Source organism: Acinonyx jubatus, chromosome C2 (assembly GCF_027475565.1).
Source record: "Acinonyx jubatus isolate Ajub_Pintada_27869175 chromosome C2, VMU_Ajub_asm_v1.0, whole genome shotgun sequence".
Lineage (NCBI taxonomy): Eukaryota > Metazoa > Chordata > Mammalia > Carnivora > Felidae > Acinonyx > Acinonyx jubatus.
Window position 1 is genome coordinate 120,144,326 of NC_069384.1, and position 20,888 is coordinate 120,165,213.

A 20,888-nucleotide genomic window follows, 5' to 3' on the forward strand; every position below is an offset into this window, starting at 1 on the left:
TATTAAGCAGAGAGCAGTCATTTCTGTTAACCAAGGGAATTCCTGGGCTCACCTATTCTGATGTGTTTGCGTTCATCTGTAAAAGTCATTGAATGATCAAACATAAGCGGTGAGGAGTGAAGGCTCGGTGTTCTTCGGGCAGCACGAGTGAGGCGGGGAGTGGAACAGGCAGGGGTGTAGTTGCAGAGGAAACAATATCCCAGCTTGAGGATCTGCTAGTAAACTGAGTTCTCATTTCCTATGTAGATTCTCATCACTGTGAGTGGTGAAGTCCTTGGGCGCGGGCCTTTCTGCCTCTATTAAATGGTGAAAACAATACCTTCTTTCCCGGTTCTTGCTCAGATGAAAGCATTTGGCACAAGTCCCTTGCTCAGTTAGTTTTAGCCAAACACAGTGTGTTCTGTGGTCATTTTGATGGACTTTTCTTCAGCATGTCCCAGAAGGAGGGGCATAAAACCTCTATTAGTAGAGATTACGATGATGTTGGATGTTCTGGGTTTGAATTCAGACTCTGCTGGTTAGAGGAATTCAGACTCTGCTGTTTATTATTAGATGTGTCTCGGGGCCCCTGGGTGGCTCAGTCGGTTAAGCGTCCGACTTCAGCTCAGGTCACGATCTCGCGGTCCGTGAGTTCGAGCCCCGCGTCGGGCTCTGGGCTGATGGCTCAGAGCCTGGAGCCTGCTTCCGATTCTGTGTCTCCCTCTCTCTGCCCCTCTCCCGTTCATGCTCTGTCTCTCTCTGCCTCAAAAATAAATAAACTTAAAAAAAAAGTAAAAAAAATAAGATGTGTCTCTGTTCTCTTTGAAGATTTTGCGGGGAGTGGGGACTTTATTCCCTTCAGCATAGGCATCTTTGCCGTTAGTTGGAGAGAACCAGTCTGAGACTGAAGCCAGTAGAGAGGAAAGTAGAGCAGAGAGAAATGGGAGAGATAGGAGAGACAGAGAGAAAGAGAGAGAGGAAAGAGACAGTACCATTTTTCTTAAGCCCTCACATCCTGCTTTGCTTAAAGCCAACTATTCTGTCCGTGGCAGCTGAGAGGGTCGTGGCTCAGTTTCCTTGCCCTTGTGCTGAGAAGTAGAAATCCAGTATACTAGTACAAGGTTATGAGTTGCCCACCTACCAGCCACCCCCAACCTGATCGATATGGTCTGAAGGTGGGGCTGAGAAGCGAGGGAGAGGTGATTTCTAAAGGAAATTCAGGTGCTTTCACCATCAGACTAGAAGAGGACTCAGCAGGAAACCCCAGAGATGTCTACCAGGAAAACCCAGAGCTGTCCACCACACTTAGCAGGACAGATGGGGGCTTAGTTCTACTTCTGTTGTGGCTGCTGATGCCCCTTCCCGTTCTGAAGAAACTCCTCCCCGTTAGGGTGACCAGTCATCCTGGGTTTTCCAAGACTGACCTGGTTTAAGCACTGAAAAGCCCCGCCTCTCGGGAAAACCCTCCTTCCTGGACACACAGTGACAGTCGGTCACCCTGGAATGGAGAATCAGCACCCTTAGCAGAGGACTCATGTTTGGCATTGCTGTGCTGATGCTGGAAACACAGCTAAATCAGGAAGCTCTGGACTCTGCCTGGAGGAGCGTGCCGTCTGAGGGAATTGAAAGGTGGAAAGGTGGAATTGAAAAAGGATTTTGCCAGAGAGCTGTGGGGCCGGACTGAGGCAAAGGCAAGCCGACGTCTGAGGGTTGGTCTCACAAAACACCTTAAGGAAGAAGCTTTCTTTAGAAGGGACTTTTGACCTAGACATTGAGAAATGATCATGTCTGTGGGTGGGGGCGGAGTGGCGTGAGAATGGACCTTTCAATATTGCTAGGAACTTGTACTCAGACACAGTGTGATGAAAAGCCAGATACTCTGGGGAGTGGTGACAGCCCCCCAAAGTTCAACAAGGTCAAAGGCAAGAGCACAGATGGAAGCCTATGCAGTGGACTCTCGAACAATGCAGGGACTGGGGACCTGACCTGTGTATAACCTTTGACTCCCGAGAAACTTAACCACTAATAGCCTACTGTTGACCAGAAGCCTCACTGATAATATAAACAGTCAATTATGTATATGTTGTAGATGTATTACATACTGTATTCTTATAATAAAGTAAGCTAGAAAAATCTTATTAAGAAGACCATAGGAAAGAGAAAAATACATTTATAGCACTGTACTGTATTTATAAAAAGAATCTGCATATAAGGAGATTCGCACAGTTCAAACTCGTGTTGGTTGAGGGTCAATGGTAGTATATCATGTATCTAAATTTGAAGGTTATAAGTCAGGTGAGTAAGCTCTTAATTTAATATGCTCTATTCTCTTCCTTCGGTAAACATACCTTCCTAATAATCTGGGAGGCCAGGTTTGGATTTAGAGGACCCAGTCTGTGGTGTTCCTGACTGGGGTGAGACAGCATGAGAAAGGCTGGGCCCAGGGTGTCCTTGTATTTCTTCTTACTCTCCGCCCTGCTCCTTCCCACACTGCCGGGGCTTTGGGCACATACACATGTGATCTTGAAACTTCATCACAAACTCCGTCCACATCCCTTGCAAACACCTGCTCCTTGCCTGTCCCTGGGGTCTAGGGGAGTGACCCTGGCAGGGAAGAGATCCGAGCAGGCCCTGCAAGTGGGCAGAGAATTCTCAGGTCCTGAGCACTCTGGGTGGGTACCTCATTGTTGGCCCTGCATGCAGACTCTGCCTGGAGGGAGGGGGGACCTCCGGAGGAGGGCCAGGGTGGGGCCTTCCTGCTTAGGTGTAAGGATGCCACTGAATGGTGAGGAGTTCCCAGTGGCTGGTATGTTGCCACAGTCCACATGAGCACTAGCAGAGGAGGCTGGTTCCCATCATGATGACAAAAATCGTGGCCCTGGGTTTCTCTTCAGGAAGAGAAACATCAGAAATGAAGGGGTCTGACCTGGGAAATGGCTTGCTGCTCTTCCCACTATAACCACATTTACACAGATATTGGGCATGTTCCAGTTAAGGTGTGGGATGTGGCCTTTTAGCCCCGTAAAACTGAGAAGCTAGAAATGAACAGCACCTAAGCTACATAGTATCTCAGCTGGCCAGATTTCGGGAGAGAAACTGGCCAAGCATCAGAGCTGAGTCAGCTTCTCTCTGGCAGTAGCCTATCGCTTATGTGAAGTGAGTAAATTTTTGAATTAGAGATGGCAATTTCTTTTAGATGGCCTTCCTAATGGAAGATGTTCTTCCATCAGAGGGTCCGCAATGTATAAAAGTTAAGTGATGACCTAGATTTTCAGAGCATTATACATTAGACATTATACAACGGGGGGCACAGAAGGGGCATGAAGATCCTTTCGGGGGCCAGTCTATATCTCAGATTCAAATTCCTTGGTCCAGTCATAGGCTCCCCCCATAGTTTACCCTTTGGAGTAGCTGACTGAAAGTTTCAGATTTTGATTAGTTATAAGAAAAACAAACAAACAAACAATACACCCCTCCCCCACTCCTCGCTATACTTCTATTCTTTCCTGATTGGGTAGAGGCAAGCAAAAGTATGAAGTCTCCCATTTGCTTTGGGCCACACAAGACCCCATTTTCACCCCCAACATGAAAAGAGCCTTATTTAGACAGTCCTCGAAATTTGACTCAATTTGTACCCTCCTCATTTATTTCCATTTAAAGTATTTTCAGAATTTCTTCCGCTCTCCCAAATCCTTGACAGCTAATCCCAGGAACTCTCCGGTTCTACTACAAATAATGCTGTGCTCGTACCCACCACAGCTTTGTGGTGAGAGGTCTGTGCTCTCGGGCTTCAGTGCCCTTTGCCTCTATTAGCCGGCTCTGGAACTCAACTGCTGGGGAACTCTGCTTCTCCACATACCAGCCGTATGACCTTGGGTAAGATAACTTCTCTGTGCTTGGTTTTCTCATTGGGGATTAGCTCTTGTAGAATAGCTTGTCCCTAAAGATGCCTGCCATCAATCCCTTCCCTCGTTGTATGTGCCTACTACTCCCCCATTGAGAAGTATAGTCCATCCCTCCACCCTTGAATCCATGCTGGGCTGGGACTGCTCAGATGCCCAGGGTGGTCAAGACTTTAGACGATGCCACCATCTGACTATACCTGCACGAGGGGCCCGCTCAGCTGATCCCAGTTAAACCACAGAACCATATGATCCGAGAACACTGTATATGGCTGTTTTAAGCCACTAAGTTTTGTGGCACTGTACACCAAAAGATAACCACATTAAACGTTGATGGGGATGATAATATCAACGTCTATCTCACAGGATTGATATGAGGATTAAATAAATTAACATTAATTAGATGCTTAGAAGAGTGCCTGGTCATACAGGAGTACACCTTGGAGATATTGTGGGTTTGACTCTAGACCACCACAATAAAATGAGTATCACGAAAAAACAAGTCAATTGAATTTTCTGGTTTTCTAATACGTGTAAAAGTATGTTTATACTATACTATAGTCCATTAATTGTGCAATAGCATTACATTTAAAAAACCGATATACAGGGGCACCAGGGTGGCTCAGTTGGTTAAGCGTCTGACTCTTGATCTTAGCTCAGGTCTTGATCTCAGGGCTGCGAGTTCAAGCCCCACATTTGGCTCCATGCTGGGTTTCGTGAAGCCTACTTAAAAAAAAAAACAACAAAAACCTCAAAACAGTGTCATGCCTTCATTAAAAAAAATACTTCCTTGATAAAAAAAATGTTAAGCCTCATCCGAGCTTTCAGTGAGTTGTAAACACTGATCACAGATCCCCATAGCAAATATAATAATGAAAAAGCTTGAAATATTGCAAGAATTACCAAAATGTAACACAGAGACACCAACAGACTTGCTCAATGCTGGGTTGCCACAAACCTTTAATGTGTAAAAAAAAAAACAAACCCAAAAATGCAGTAAGTGCAAATCACAGTGAAGTGATGCGCAGTGAAATGAGGTCTGCCTACACGAACTGCCACAGAAGAACACATTGACCAAAAAACAAAAAACAACAACAAAAAAAGAAAGACATAGGACTCGGGGTATTCGAGTCTCAAGCTAATAAACACTCATTCTGAGGAAAGCACAGCAGTTGTCATTGGCCCAGTCCCCCACCTTCCAAAAAATCTCTCAGTCGATGTGGAGTCAGCTGGGGGTGGTGAGAACCATTTCCTGAAAACTGACAGGTGTTGGCCCTGTCTCTCTGGGCCCCTTGGCTTCTCTACGCTCTGTGCCCACAGCTCTCAGATGAAGACAATAATCACTGGCAACACAACAGGATGATGGTGAGAGACAAATATGAAAGTAGTTGTAAGAGAGCCTTCAGGCCTCCTCCATTTGTGCGTGTCTTATCAGACACTGAGGTCTGTACTTCCTTGTATTAAACCCAGGCTTTCCAGTTCTTGGCTACAACTGAGTCTCTCGCCAATACCCTCAACTTTCTTGCCTCCTCATCCTTTGTTTCACCCCACGTGGTGGAATCCTGGTCTCCAAGCGTCAGGTTCCACTTACAGCTCCTTTTCTCTCTCCTCTCTCCTTCCTAGCTCAGCTTCTGGAAACAAGAACCCTTGCTGACTCTCTTCCTCTCTGCTCCTGCATCTGCCCCCCCAGTTTCCACCTGTACCACCACACTGAAACTACTCAGCAGGCTCATACCGGCTCTCATGAGCCAACTGGAGTCTCTCTTCTCAACTCTGCATTCAGTGACATCACGTTGGCAGCTTAAAATCATCCGTGGCAGGAGTGTTTTACACGACAGACATTGGCAAGTACTATAAATCCGGCTTTCCTGCTCTCCAAGGTGATGGTTAACTGTTTTACCAGTATATCGCTTCCAGTGACCTTCTAGTTGCTAAGTGCAAAAGGGCACTTTCCAGATTTTCTTTACTCGGCTTTATCTTCAGCCGAGTTGACACAATTGATGATTCTCTCCTTTCTGAGAGGTTCTTCATCTCTGGCTGCCTAGATGTCACTCCTCCAATTTTCCTCCTACTTCTCTGTTCCCTTCTCTGTGCCAGCCTCTTACAGACTTTTATTTACTCATCAAATATCAATCACCAAATATTGGTGTTTTCCAGGATTCGGTCTTCTTTTGCTATACAAGCTTCATAGGAGACATCTTACGTTCCCATAGTGTCAACAAATAGGAAAACAAAAGGTTATCCTTGACCCCTCCCCAGCCCTCACTTCTCCATATCCATCCAGTATCAAGTTCTGCTGATTTTGTCTCCTAAATAGCACTCATTCTCTCCTCTTTTCTCTCATCTTCACTGTCAATACATAACCCACGCCACCATCATCTCCAGTCTGGACCACTGCAACAGATTCCTGCCTGCTCTACTTCTGGCCATTATTGTCCTGTGTCATTCCCCACAGTTCAGCTTTGGTGACATTTCACAATACAAAGCTGATTTAAAAAATTCTTCTTGTCCCAACAATCCAATGGCTCTCTGCTGCTCTTAGTGTAAGATCCCAATCCTTAGCATGACCTGGGGGTACTGCAGGGTATGGCTTTCAGCCTCCAGTCTCCTCTCAGACCCACCTCTCTAGCATTCTGGCCACCATTGGCTTCCAACGCACTGTGTTCCCCCTAGAAACAGACTTTTGTACATGCTATTCCCTCTACCCAGAAAGTCTTTTTCTTTTTCTTTCTTTCTTTCCTTTCTTTCCTTTCTTTCTTTCTTTCTTTCTTTCTTTCCTTTTTCTTTCTTTCTTTCTTTCCTTCTTTCTCTTTCTTTCTTTCTTCCTTCCTTCCTTCCTTCCTTCCTTCCTTCCTTCCTTCCTTCCTTTTCTTTCTTTCTTTTCTTTCTTTCTTTCTTTTCTCTCTCTCTCTCTCTCTTTCTTTCTTTCTTTCTTTCTTTCTTTCTTAAGTTTATTTACTTATTTTGAGAAGAGCAAGAGAGAGAACAAGCAGGGCAGAGGCAGACAGAGAGGAAACGAAAGAGCATCTCAAGCAGGCTTTGCACCGACAGCATGGAGCTGGATGTGGGGCTCGATCTCATCAACCGTGAGACTATGACCTGAGCTGAAATCAAGAGTTAGACACTTAACCCACTGAGCCACTCAGGTGCTCCTCTCCTCTTTCAACTTTATTCCTTTTTCAGATTTCATTCAAAAGGTACTTCCTCAAGGACGACTTCCCTCGAACTTCCAGACTAGCTTAGGCCCCCTGTTAAATGTCCTCATGGCACCTCTTCTTCACATTACTTACTGAAATTGTAATTGGTTAGCTTTTTGTGTTCCCCATTAGATCATAAGCTACAGGGACAATTTGTTTTTTCTGTTTTTGTATTCCCAGCACCTAGCTCAAATATGTTTTGAATGAATGAAACACAACTTTCAGCTTCATACCCAAAGCCAGTCCCCCTTCCGAACTTCTGGTCCACATAAGCTAGTGGTCTACAGGTGATTCCACTCTTCTAATGACTCAGACCCAAAACCTGGGAGTCATCTTTGACCTCTCTGTTTTTCTCACCTCCTGGGACCTAAACCACTCATAAATCCTATCAGATCTACCTTGAAAGTACATCCAGTATCTCAGACAGTATGTACCTCCTGATGGAAGAACATAACCCAACTTAGGAAGCTGTCTTGTTAATTCCCAGGCTGTGACAAACTCTTCAGGACAAACAACATAATTTCTTCAAAAATATATTGCAAGGGAAGAAAAAATAGTTTCTTCACTGCACTGCAGTGAGAGTCATTGGTTACTTACATTTTTTTAAAGTAGGCTCCACACCCAGTGTGGAGCCCAGTGCATGGCTTGAACTCACAACCCCAACATCAACACCTGAGCTGAAATCAACAGTTGGACGCTTACACTGTTGGTGGGAATGCAAACTGGTACAGCCACTCTGGAAAACACTATGGAAAATAGTTTAAAAAAAAAACCAAAAAACCCTAAGAAAAGAACTACCCTACGATCCAGAAATTGCACTACTAGGAATTTATCTAAAGGATACAAACGTGCTGATTCGAAGGGGCATATGTACCCCAATGTTTATAGCAATGCTACCAATAGCCAAATTATGGAAAGAGCCCAAATGTCCATCAACTGATGAATGGATAAAGAAGATAAAGTATATACATACAATAGGGTACTACTCAGTGACGAAAAAGAATGAAATCTTGCCATTTGCAACAATGTGGATGGAACTAGAGTGTATTATGCTAAGCAAAATAAGTCAGAGAAAGACAGCCATACGGTTTTAGTCTTACGTGGAAATTGAGAAACTCAACAATCATAGGGGAAGGGAAGGAAAAATAAGATAAAAACAGAGAGGGAGGCAAACTTTAAGAGACTCTTCAATACGGGGAACAAACTGAGGGTTGCTGGAGGGGAGGTGGGTGGGGGTATGGGTTAATGGGTGACAGACATTAAGGAGGGAATTGTTGGGAGGAGCACTGGGTTCTACCCCTCCTGAAGCCAAGGCTACACTGTATATTAACTGACTTGAATTTAAATTGAAAACAAATTTTTTAATGTTTATTTTTGAGAGAGAGACAGAGACAGAGACAGAGAGACAGAGTGTGAATGGGGAGGGGCAGAAAGGGAGGGAGACACAGAAACTGAAGCAGGCTCCAGGCTCTGAGCTGTCAGCACAGAGCCCTTAAGGGGCTTGAACTCACAGACCGTGAGATCATGATCTGAGCGGAAGTCAGAAGCTCAACCAACTGAGCCACCCAGGCGCCCCAGAAATAATAATAAAAAAAAGAATAAAGTCACTCACAAACAACAACAAAAAAGAGTTGGACACTTAACTGACTGAACCACACAGGCGCTCCAGAGACCTTCTTCACTGACCTGCAGTCTCTTCCCTATACTGCAGTGACAGTCATCCTTCAAACACATTAGATCATTTCCTTTTTGTTGAAGCCCTCACACGGCCTCTCGCTTGGACCTTCTGGAACCGCTCTCTGCCCTTCCCTCCTAGCACTCAGCTGCTCATCTGCTCCCCCATCATCTATCTGTGTCAGAAATACAAAATCTCTGGCAAGGCACATGAGGCCCTGGTGATGTGTCCTCTGTGTACCTCTCCTGGCTCACCACCCGAACCCCAGGCCTGCGGAACCACATGCACTCACCCATGTTCCTGTGTTTTAGCCACTCCTACCTGGACCTGCCTGCACTGGGAAGCCCAGGCTCGGTCAGGCCCAGCTCAGTGCCCTCTCTCTCAGAACCCAACATAATCCAATCTGGTTCTGAGCAACTAGGGACGCAGGGTTTCATTTTGTAATTGTGCCTTGCCTCATCAGTCTCCTTCCCCGGTCTCTGGCTCCTCAAAGGCACAGGCTACCTCTTATAACTCTATAGCCCTGGCCTGGACACAACACCTGAGACCCCAAATTAAACATATTTTGAATAAATGAATTAAAATTCTCCATAAATTAGCACTGTTCCAGCTTTTAAATCTCTGTATACCTAAGTTTCCTATAACAAGAATAACATCCTGACCCCTATGTGACATAGAAGTCATAGTTTTTAAAATTGGGGAAAAAAGTGCTCTTCACTTCTCAGCAAAACATTCTAAGTAACTAGAATTGAGGTCTTAGACATCAAGAATGAAATCATAATTTACAAAACCTTAAGAAATGTAATCATACTTCTGCTATAACCAGTTCTTCCAGGAGTTGTCTAAACTTGGGAGAATTTCATTTTAAAATCTGCACCCCAAGCCAACTCACCTGCTCACTGATGACCTTCCTTGGAGAATCAGCATCAAGGGGAGTATACTGGGGAGGGGGTGGGGACAAGGCAAGGGGTTCCTCTCTCCAGAAGGGAGACTGATAGCCGGCCAGGATTTGGGGAGGAGGAAGGTGAAGAGTTCTCAGATATGGAGGAAATTGCCTCTGCAAAGAGCAACTAAGGGGAGACAGAGGGCGTGGGACCCGGTCAACCGGGGGTGGGGGGGTGGGGGGTGTGGGTAATGAGAAAAGAGGAAGGTGAGAAACAGGAGTAAAAGAACCCAAAGTGATTAATACAATATGCACAAGTAGGATTGCCTTGCAGGATTTGTTTTGATGCTTTTAATCGAGCTACTTTCTCAATTATTAAAAATTTGTTCAATATTTAATCTGTTTTGCTAGATAAGTGAAGATAAGATTTCAGCAGGCAGCAGTTATCAAATTTTTGATTTGGATTTGGTTTGGATTATCCTTCAAATACAAAACTGATGCTTACTGGCCAGACATTAGTAGGACTGGAAATTTGCGTTACTTTCCCTGTGTTGGTGATGGATTATGTTGCCTGAGCCACTGGCACTCCCTTTCACACTAGCTACTGTGACTAACTGCATGCATCTGAAGATAATTAAAGTTAGGAATATAGTCTGTGATGAGGGGACATTTTTTATGTGAAAAATTACTAGCTTAAAACAGTATTAAATATTTTACTCCATATTCTTTTTAATACCTTTTTAAAAATGTTTTTGAGAGAGAGAGAGAGAGAGAGGAAGAGAGAGAGAGAGAGAGAGGGAGCAGGGGAGGGGCAGAGAGAGAGAGAGGGAGACACAGCATCTGAAGCAGGCTCCAGGCTCTGAGCTGACAGCAGAGAGCCTGATACAGGCCTTGAACTCACGAACTGTGAGATCATGACCCAAGCCGAAGTCAGACATTTAACTGACTGAGCCACCCAGGCGCCCCGATTTTACTCTATATTCTTGAAAAGAAAAAGTGTACAGATTTAAAAAATGATTTTATAAGGCAATATCCCAACATACAAGAGAAGGCAAATGCCCAGAGTGTAGAGGCATCAGAAATAAAGCAGCGGTGGTGTCAGGGAAAGCTGAGACCAGTACGGCCTCCTGAAGGCCATCACTGTAACAGCTATCATCATAAAGCTGCATTCATTTGTCATGCCTCTTTGCCTCACTGCCCGTTCAGTTTACATTAAGTATTTTTCTCTAAGGTGTTGAGAAGAAACAAAAACATGGGCTTTGAAGTCAGGGAGATCTGGCTTGGAATCCTGGTTCTGTCTGGTTGTGGGATCTTCTCAAAGTCACTACAAAATGTAGATAATGAAGTCTACTTCCCATGGTTGCTGGGAAACACCTGAATGAAACAGCCCATGGGAAGAACCTTGCCAGATTCCTGGTACTAAGTGTAATTTGTTTCCCGAGGAGGAGTAGAGTAGACAGAACACTTTCAACGCTCTCTGATTTATCACAAGGTCAGGCCTAGCCAAGGCATTAAATGATAAGAAGACTACAATCTCTCTTATTTCTGCTTTTTTTTTTTTAATGCATATTCCATTTGAGTCCTAAGCATGTAAGTAGGTATCATGGAACGTAAACAAGTAAGGAAACAGAAATATATTAAATGAGTAATATGTGAAACAATGCTGTGACTCACAAAGAGGAAATAGCCGCTTGACTGCACAAAAGAATTAACATTAAAACATTTAAGAGACTTAACATAGAATAAGCTATTTTAATCAAGCAAAACCAAATTTATATTCATTATTTCTAAAAATAAAATTAGACTTTTCCAACCCTTAACATCTGCATTTAATAATATCTTCTAACCAAAATACAGATGCTAAAACAGCAAATTACAATATATCTTGTACAGCATACAGTATGTTCACTGTTTACACCTACTTTAATTCTAGTTGGTCGTTATGTACTCAATGCATAAACATCACTCATGATAAAGTTTTCACAATTAACAAAAATGTGACAAGGCTGTCTTAAAACGGCTCTGCTATAAATTGTATAGAATATACAGAATTACAAAGTCAAGTATTTTTTTTATCAAAATATACACCCCTCCCTGAAACTAACACAAGCTATCAACATTTTAAATGAATAATACAATTATAGAAAATATTTGCAAAATTATTTTTTCATGTATAAATATTCTGCCATATTTACTTTGGTCTAGAATTATCAGCATACAAGTCCACTTAAAAAATTTCCACATGTAAGGGCTAGGAGACATCACTACATGTAATAATTTTATATTTGGAGTTACCTCAAATCAAAATGACTGAAATACACAGTAATTCTCTTTGATTAATAATCCCAATTGAGATAAAATAAATTAGTAGATCACCGAATTACCTATTCAATATTCTAATTATCAATTCAGAAATGATTTTCATAAGCCCTTTGTGACCATCTCTTTTAACAAAACCCAAATGAGTAGTGCAGGTATACATATATACAACGTATAAAATAAGGATGAATTTGCTTGCATTTCCCCATTTTCCTCTATTACATAATACTGTATGTAAGTAAGTGAAAGTAGATCAACAAAAGATAAATGCAGATGCAATATTGGGGTTACTTAACAGCAAAATACTACTGTATAAAAAGGTCAGCTTTGATCGTGTCCTTCTCTGGGTGTTTAAATGCTTTCTCGCCCACCCAAATCCGTATTAAGTCTTCTTCATGGAGACATCACAATACTTGAAGAGAGAAACTGGAGTCCTTTGAACTACTTCTTCATTATGGTGACTCTGCAACCTTGAATAACCTTGGGCTTCCATCTATCAAATCCCATGAACATGAATAGCTGTAGGTCACCCTTAAACCAGGTTCCAGGTTCTGCTCACACTGGTGATCAAAGGGTAGGAATGTTTTCTCTCTCCCTCCTATTCTGGCAGTTTACAACCTAAGAATGAGGAGTTCCAGCTTCCCAGAACCTAGTCCACATGATGGAATATCCTACAGGGCAATTAGACTTGGAGGGTAATGGTGATGGTGTGGGGCAACATAAAAGAACATGACACAACTTAAGTGGGTTTTTAGCAAGGGAGCCAGGTGTCTGCAAACACGAAGACAAGGCATCTGGCTTTGGGGATATGTTTCTGAGTCATATAAGTAAGTGATGGAATCGTATTACTCCACAGTCTATCTCTCCTCCAACCTCCCCCAAAACAAAGCTACTGTTTGAGGCAAGGAAGGTCATCGCTTCCTCTTGCCCACTCAAGTCATTAATGGGTGAGGTGGGAGGTGTCTTTCTGATGCCCTTTTCTTTTATATTAGTATATACTTGTGGGCTGCATAATCTCCAAGAAGGCTAATAATCACTGGGATTAGGCTTTCTGTCATTTTCAAGTGCCTGGGAATTCACCACCATATGCATGCTTTGCACTAAATTTCCTGGACACTCCTTCAGTGGAAGGGGATGTGTCAGGTTTTAACTTAAACCCTGGAGACTGATTAAGTCTGTCTGAAACAGACCTCTACATCCATGGCCTTGTGATGGATGGAAGACTGCAGGGAGTTTCAGAAGAATTTGACCCTTCTTTATTTTCTGAAGTGAGGCCACTGCAAAGTAATATACAGCACAGGTGATCAGAGAAAAATTCTGGGAGGGCTCTCCCCCATAGATAAGGCATGACCTATTTTTTCTGTGACTGGAGTAGACCAGTTCTAGTAATAGCTCAGCCAGAACTTCAAGGGAACAGCATTCCATCTAAAAGCATACAATGTGCTCTTAAATCATATCAAGATGCTTTCTACTGATTTTTCCATTAGTCCTCATTATTTGCAGATCTATTGCTCGTCATTATAATTCTCTACAGGGGACATGGATAGTTAAAAGTCATAGTGATTTATATATGTATTTTACAAGGCTTGTGTTGCAGAAAAGTAGTTCTAGATAATGTATGAATGTCCTACTTAAGTTACTCAATTTCACACATATTTTCAGCTATAATATTAAATATTTCTTATATATCCACTAATTTAAACAATTTTTAATAGCGCAGAAGCTGGATGGGAAAAATGACTGTCATAGCTCGTTTACCTTCTAACATATTTATGAAGATGATGTTTTCATGATATCCGACCCTTGTTTTCTCCAGTGACTAAAGACAGCTCAGCAGCCAGTTCCTATTAGCACTTACTAGAAAGTTCTAAATTAGGCTAACATTAGACTCTTTTTTTTCCACTGGCAGAAATACCACAGCTAAGAACTTCATAAACTTCCACAAGATACTTGGGATACTGGAGGATTCAGCTATTTCATTTTTGTGCACTTTGCATGAAGTTAATGCTAAAACCCAAAGTAGATATTAGGATCCTTTTTCTGGAATTTTCACAAATGAGATTTTCTTTTCTACATTTCACTCCTTCATGACTGTTGTGTGAACAAAACAAAACTAAACTTAAAAAAAAACACACACACCAGAAGAAACAGCTAAAAACACCCCAAAACAACAAACCCACCAACTTATAGTTTTGAAGATTTTTCTAAGTATCGCCACTCAAAGGACATTTTCAACAATGGTTTGCACATTATCCTTTTGGTCATTGTCTTCTGAATCATTGACATGTGGGTTCTCCAGAGGATTTGAGTTCTCATGGCACATGTCACCTTCGACTTTCTCCCGCTGACTTGGGCTCTTGAATAAGTGTTTCTTCTGGTGCATTCCAAGGGCAGCAGCTGTTTTGCAAATTTTGGGGCACTGGAAGCAGGCATAGCCCTTCCCATCATGCTCCCAAATGTGCCTCTGCTCATGATTCCTTTTTGTGGAAAGGTACAAAAAACTCTGAAAGCAGAACTGACAGTGGTAACGCTTTTCGCCGGTGTGGATTCTTTCGTGGATTTTGAGCGTCTCGTTCAACGTGAATGCCTTGTTGCAGTACTGACAGATGAACTCCTTCACGCCCAGGTGGATGCGTTCGTGTTTCTGTAAGTTTCCCTGCACCGAGAAGCACCGCCCGCAGGTCTTGCACTGGTACGGCTTCTCTCCGGTGTGACACCGCATGTGCATCTTGAGCGTGGAAGGGCTCTGGAACTGCTTGGCACAGAACTCGCAGGCGTAAGGCCTAGCAGTGAGATGCCGGTGGGGCCTTCCTTGATTGCCGGCCCCCGAGGCTTTGTCTCCATCGCAGAGTTCGCACTGCAGCTTGGGCATCTCTTTATTTTCTTCTTCCTCAAAGGCCTTCTCCTGAGGAGCTTTCCCCACCGCGCAGTCCAGTTCTGCTGGGTATTTACACTTATTGCTTGGGCTCCTGTGTTCATGTTCTTTCTTCCAGTTGACCTTCCTCATTTTCCTCAACTGTCTGGATTTCTTTTTGGGTTTGTAGTTGTAGTAAGGACGCCAAGGTTTGTCAGTGGAATCCTGGTCGCTGGCGTCATCGAACATCTCGTTCATTTCCACACACTCGGACTGGCAGAGCCCGAGTGGGCTGTCTCTGTTGGCTTCCGGGTCACTCTCTTGTGGCAAGGTCTCCTCCTGCACTTGATACTTGGGTCTTCTCCCTCTTTTATAGAACAACTTAGATCCTAGGATGTGCCTTTTCACGATGGCTTCGTTTCCGATTTTCACCGTTATCTGGCAAAGGGGCGCCACGTTGCTGTTGGTGGAGGTTCCTGGCAGAGCAGGCTTTGCAATGTAGGTTTCAATTTTACTGGTTTCTTTCATACTTGCGGTTTTGCTCAATGACCCTCCGGGATCAGCGACGTATTTGGACTCCTCTGCTATCTCCCCCTTGTTACACGGCACGATCTTCTTTTTCTCCTTAATGCTTTTGGGTCTGCTGATGACCCTGCCCGCTTTGTCAGGCTCGAGTTTGCTGTCGTCTTTCAGGGGCTGACTGCCTGCTGGGTCCGAAGGGGCTCTGTGGCTGCTGCTGGTCATGGCGGCAACGGCGTTGCTGTGCATTATCACTGATGAGAACTGGCTACTATGCACAATGACCGAGGGTGCTGAGCCACTGTAGCTGATCACAGAGGCTGCGTTCTCACTGCCACCACTCAAAGACGAAACAGGCACGTCCCCTGCTGGGAGGTCAGAGCTGACAGCATTCTCAGTGGAAGAAACCGACACCTCGGTAGAATAAAAGTTATTGTCGAGATCGACTTTCAGTGCTTCCTCTCCCCACTTGGTCCCCTCTGCGCTCTGTACGTTGGCAGAAGCGGGCATGTCCTGGCGTGCAGATGTTTCCAAGGGGACGGCTGGACTGCTGGTGAGGGTGTTGACGCGGTCTTGGAAATTCAGCGTCGGTAACTCAGAGCTGTGTGGATTCTGAATGACATAGGGACCAGATGCTGATGCATTCATCTGACTGCTTTCTCGAGCATTTTCATAGGAAGAATTTCGGTAGCTCTTATAAGGAGCCCTCTTGCATTTCATAGGCAGTAGCCTGTAAAGTTTATATGGATACACACTAGGCTTCAAGCCTCCATTTGCTGTTTTTTTACTGATGGAAAGTCTGTGATCTATGGCATGGAAAGACTTCTGATGGTTTTTGAGAATATAGTAGGTCATGAAAGTTTCAAGGCAGAAAATGCACTGATAGCGCCTCTCCCCTGTATGCCAAATTTCATGCCTTGTCCTGTACTCAGCCAATGCAAATACTTTGTTGCAGTAATGACACGGATATGTTCTTCTCCACGAGTGAACATTTGCATGTCTTCGGAGGCTGGATAAAGTCACGTAACTACGTTTGCATACAACACAGCTGTAGAGCATCTGCCCATTAACAAATTTAACCATGTGGTCCGTTTCTGGCAAGGTACTTCCGGTACTGGAAAACTCACCAATCCTGTTTTCAGAGAGCAACGGTTCTGGACCTGTGAACGAACTTCCATTCTGTCCGATGGTTGGATAGTTTTCTAAAAAGCGTTGGTTTCCTCCGGGAACAGGCATGTGGCTGGACCTCATACAAATCTGCTCGTGCCGATCCAGTCTGTTCAGGGTGCTGAACTGCTTGTTGCAGTACTTGCACACTAACGGCTCCTGGGTTGGCTTGTGGAGCTGCATGTGGGCACTGAGCAAAGTGCTACTGTCAAAGGACTTGGAACAACAGCTGCAGTTGTACACGAGAGGTGGGACCTCTGCCGTCGGCGGCCCCGGGACGTCAGAGGATTTATTTTCATCTTCCTTGGAAAAACGGAGATCTCCTTCGTTGTTGGGAGATTTTGAACGAGGAAGAACGGCAGGCAACTCTGGACTTCTTTCCTGATTAACCTCTGAGCTGGCTGCTGGAGGGGGTGGTCTATTTTCTGCAGCTGAATCGGAAGCCTGGGGTATGGAGACTGTCTTTGGCTTTCGGCACGTTTTCGGTTTTGCTGCTAGAGCTTCACAGGTTTCTTTACCTGTTTTACCAGGCGAACTGCTGTCGTGTTCACGTACGGGCTGACTTCTGTATGCCTCGGCCACGGAGGAAACGGCATACGAGTGCTCTGCCAGCGTGCGGACGGGCTCTGCCTCGTGGCACACGTCAGTCCTCTCCAGGCAGAGGCTGGTGGTTCTCATGGAGTCGGAGACCTTTTTGAAACTTGCTCTCAAGTCCAGTGGAGAGAACATGTTATTACTATTTTCTGTTTCAATGATGGAAAATGCATTTGTGATCCTTGGCCCATTGGTGATGGCAGGTTCTTCGTGCCTTTTTTCATTTTTTTCTTCTTTAACCACTCCCTTTTCAGTAATGCAGAATACATAGGGACCAGGGGAATTTGAGAAGTTGCGATCAGTAAGGTCTTCCAAGAAGGATATTCCCAGCTTTTTCCCTGCAGCTGCAAGATCCGTGACTGTTTCCTGTCTCTTGACGACAACTGTGGAGCTGTAGATATAATTAAGGATCTCTGTAAACACTTCAGCTTTGAGATCATCCAGTTCCAGGACATGGCTGGAAATACAGATTGTATGGCTCCAAAAGATATTTTTGAAATAAAGGCTTGAAGCAGCCAAGACATTGCTGTGGGCTTTAAATTTGGTGTCTTCCACAATAATAGTGACATCGCATAAAATGCCCCGAATGCGCTGCTCATTTAAGATGGAGAGCACTGTGTCACTGTGCAAGTCGTCCTTGAGGTCCCTGGAAAGGGACATGACTGTCATCTGAAACAAGAGGAGAGAAATGGTCAGAGACCCTTCCAAAACTAGTTTCTTTCTTTCCTTCTTTTTTAAAGTAAGCTCTATGCCCAGCGTGGGGCTCAAACTCACAACCCCGAGTTCAAGAATCATATGCTCTACTAACTGAGCCAGCCAGGCGCCCCAACAAGTAGTTTATTTCTAGACAATTTTCAATGTTTTTGAAAAACTTTTTTTTTTGTACGAAAATACAGGTTTTTATCTCATTTGCTGTCACTTGCAAGACTTGGAGTCAACATTAGAAGCTAAATCTTGATCTCGCCCCAGCCTGTTTCTCATACCATTGCTAATAGTTGTTATAGTTGGAAATCCTCCCAGAACTCTTTCTCCAAAGCCGTAGCTATATATACACGTCCAAATTTGGGAGGAGGAGGGTTCCCCCCCCCCCCCCAAATGTGAAGGGTCTCATCATCACTCAAGGCTGCTGCATTGAACTCCTAGAGCTGGGCAATGCCATGGTCCTGCCACAAACATCCTATTTTCATAGATAACCCTGAGGACCCGATCCAAACATCATTTATGAAGCAGGAAGATGATTTTTTTTTTTTAAAAAAAGCTTTCCCTAAGTAAGCAGTACCTGTATACAGAGGTACTGCCCGCTCAGAGAAGAACTGGAGAAGCCATTCTAATTTGTGGCTCTGAAAGGTCTCTCAATGGAAACCCTCAGTCTGCATGACCCAGTCTGACCACCAGGGGTTCTCTGCCTCTCTGCGTTACTGGCCATATCTCATACTTTCTCTAATTTCCCTTTTTATTATAGCCAAAGTAGATTAGGGTTTTCAAAAAGGGCTCAGTGACGTACTGAAGGCACATGAAAAAGAAACAATGCACAAAACCAAGAAAGCATGTCTCTGAGTCTAGTCTCATTGTGGTTTGGATTTGAAGGTATCTCTTTAAGATCCTGATTTCAATTCCTTCAGACATATACCCATAAGTGAGATTGCTGGATCACATGGTAGTTCTATTTTTAATTTCTTGAGGAATCTCCATACTGTTTTCCATAGTAGCTGTACCAATTTACATTCCCACCAACAGTGCACAAGGGCTCCCTTTTGTCCAACCCTTCATCAACATTTGTTCTCTCTTATCTTTTTGATGGTAGCCATTCTGACAGGGGTGAGCTGATATTTCATTGTGGTTTTGACTTGCATTTCCCTGGTGGTTAGTGATGTTGAGCACTTTTTCATGTGTCTGTTTGTCATCTTTATGCCTTCTTTGGAAAAATGTCTATTCAGGTTCTCTGCCCTTTTGTTAATCGGATTATTTGTGGGTTTTTGGTGTTGAGTTGTATAAATTATTTATATGTTATGGATATTAACCCCTTATCAGATATATCATTTGAAAATATCTTCTCCCATTTGGCAGGTTACCTTTTTGTTTTGTTGACCGTTTCCTTTACTGTGCAAAAGGCTTTGATTTTAGTGTAGTCCAAACGTTGATTTTTTGCTTTTATTTCCCTTCCCTCAGGAGACATATCTAGAAAAATGATTCTATGGCCAATGTCAAAGAAATTACTGCCTGTGCTCTCTTCAAGGCTTTTTATGGTTGCAGGTCTCACATTGAGGTCTTTCATCCATTTTGAGTTTATTTTTGTACATGGTGTAAGAAAATGGTCCAGGTTCATTCTTCTGCATGTGGCTGTCCAGTTGTCCCAGCACCAGTAATTCCACTACTGGGTATTTACCCCAAGAAAATAAAAACACGAATTTGAAAAGATATATGCAACCCTATGTTTATTTCAGCATTATTTACAATAGCCAAGATATGGAAGCAACTGGTGTCTGCTGATAGATTAACAGATAAAGTAGATGTGGTACACACGTACATGCGCGCGCGCGCGCGCGCGCGCGCACACACACACACACACACAGGAATATTACTCAGTCAAAAAAATGCATGTTGCCATTCGTAACAACATGGATGGATCTAGAAGGTATAATGCTAAGTGAGATAAGTCAGAGAAAAACAAATACCATATGATCTCACTCATATGTGGAATTTAAGAAATAAAACAAGTGAGGGGCGCCTACGTGGCTCTGTTGGTTAAGCATCCGACTCTTGGTTTCAGCTCAAGACATGGTCTCACAGTTCATGAGTTTGAGACCTGTGTTGGGCTCTGTGCTGGCAGCACAGAGCCTGCTTGGGATTCTCTCTCCCTCTCTCTGCCCCTCCTGCATTCATGCTGCTTCTGCCTCTCTCAATATAAATAAATAAACTTAAAAAAATAATAAAACAAGTGAACAAAGGGGGAAAAAGACAAACAAAAAAACCAGACTTTTAAGTACAGAGAGCAAACTGGTGGTTACCAGAGGGCAGGTGGGTGGGAGGATATACGAAACGGATAAAGGGGATCAAATGTGATGCACAGCGAGCAATGTATACAATTGTTGAATTGAAACTAATATAACACTGTATGTTAATTGTATTTCATTAAAAAAATACTGAGTCTAGTCACAGGTTCCTAAATTGGCACAATTTAAAGGCACAGTGGCTCTTGTTCTGGTTCAAGGATCTTTGTTCTTCCCGGCACCTAGTTCTTGGTATTTTCTCTATATATTTTAAACCATAAGCCTGGAATGGCCAAAGCCTACCAACTAATATTCTAGTAAGAGATAGTATATTATATAAGAAATACATAGTATGTTAGTATGTAAGGATCTAGATTAAATTCAAACTTAACCTTACTCTGTGTCATGTATTCTGTTCTGTTTCATTTTAAAAATGCTAATAGCAACTCACTCAACTAATTTCACTATACTAACAGATCGCTTCTGCAGTTAAAACAAAAAAAACCCCTCTAGTCTAAAGGTCATACTAACGAGCTGTTCATCCAGCCTATCTCTCTCTCTTTTTTAAAATTTATTTTGAGAGTGAGACAGAGAGAGAGAGAGAGAGAGAGAGAGAGCAAGTGAAGGAGGAGCAGAGAGAGAGAGAGAGAGAGAGAGAGAGAATGAGAATCCCAAGCAGGCTCCACACTGTCAGCACAGAGCCAGATGTAGGGCTTGATCTCATGAACTGAACCATGAGATCGTGACCTGAGCTGAAATCAAAAGTTGAATGCTTAACCGACTGAGCCAACCAGGCAAGCGCCCCCAGC

At 43.5% G+C, this 20,888-nt stretch overlaps 1 protein-coding gene across 18 annotated transcripts in view; it reads right to left on the reverse strand.

Moving 5' to 3' along the window:
* ZBTB38 (zinc finger and BTB domain containing 38) overlaps window positions 1-20,888 on the reverse strand; it is a 170,665-nt gene that overhangs the window by 19,844 nt on the left and 129,933 nt on the right. For 12 of the 18 annotated variants that reach the window (XM_015083217.3, XM_027061718.2, XM_027061716.2 and 9 more), the window contains one exon: window positions 11,174-17,758. The exons of the other annotated variants lie outside the window; for them this stretch is intronic. In XM_015083217.3, the coding sequence (XP_014938703.1) occupies window positions 14,174-17,758 (3,585 nt within the window). In that variant the 3' untranslated portion in view covers window positions 11,174-14,173. Of the gene's footprint in view, window positions 1-11,173; window positions 17,759-20,888 lie in introns of those variants that run through there. 18 annotated transcript variants of the gene reach the window in all.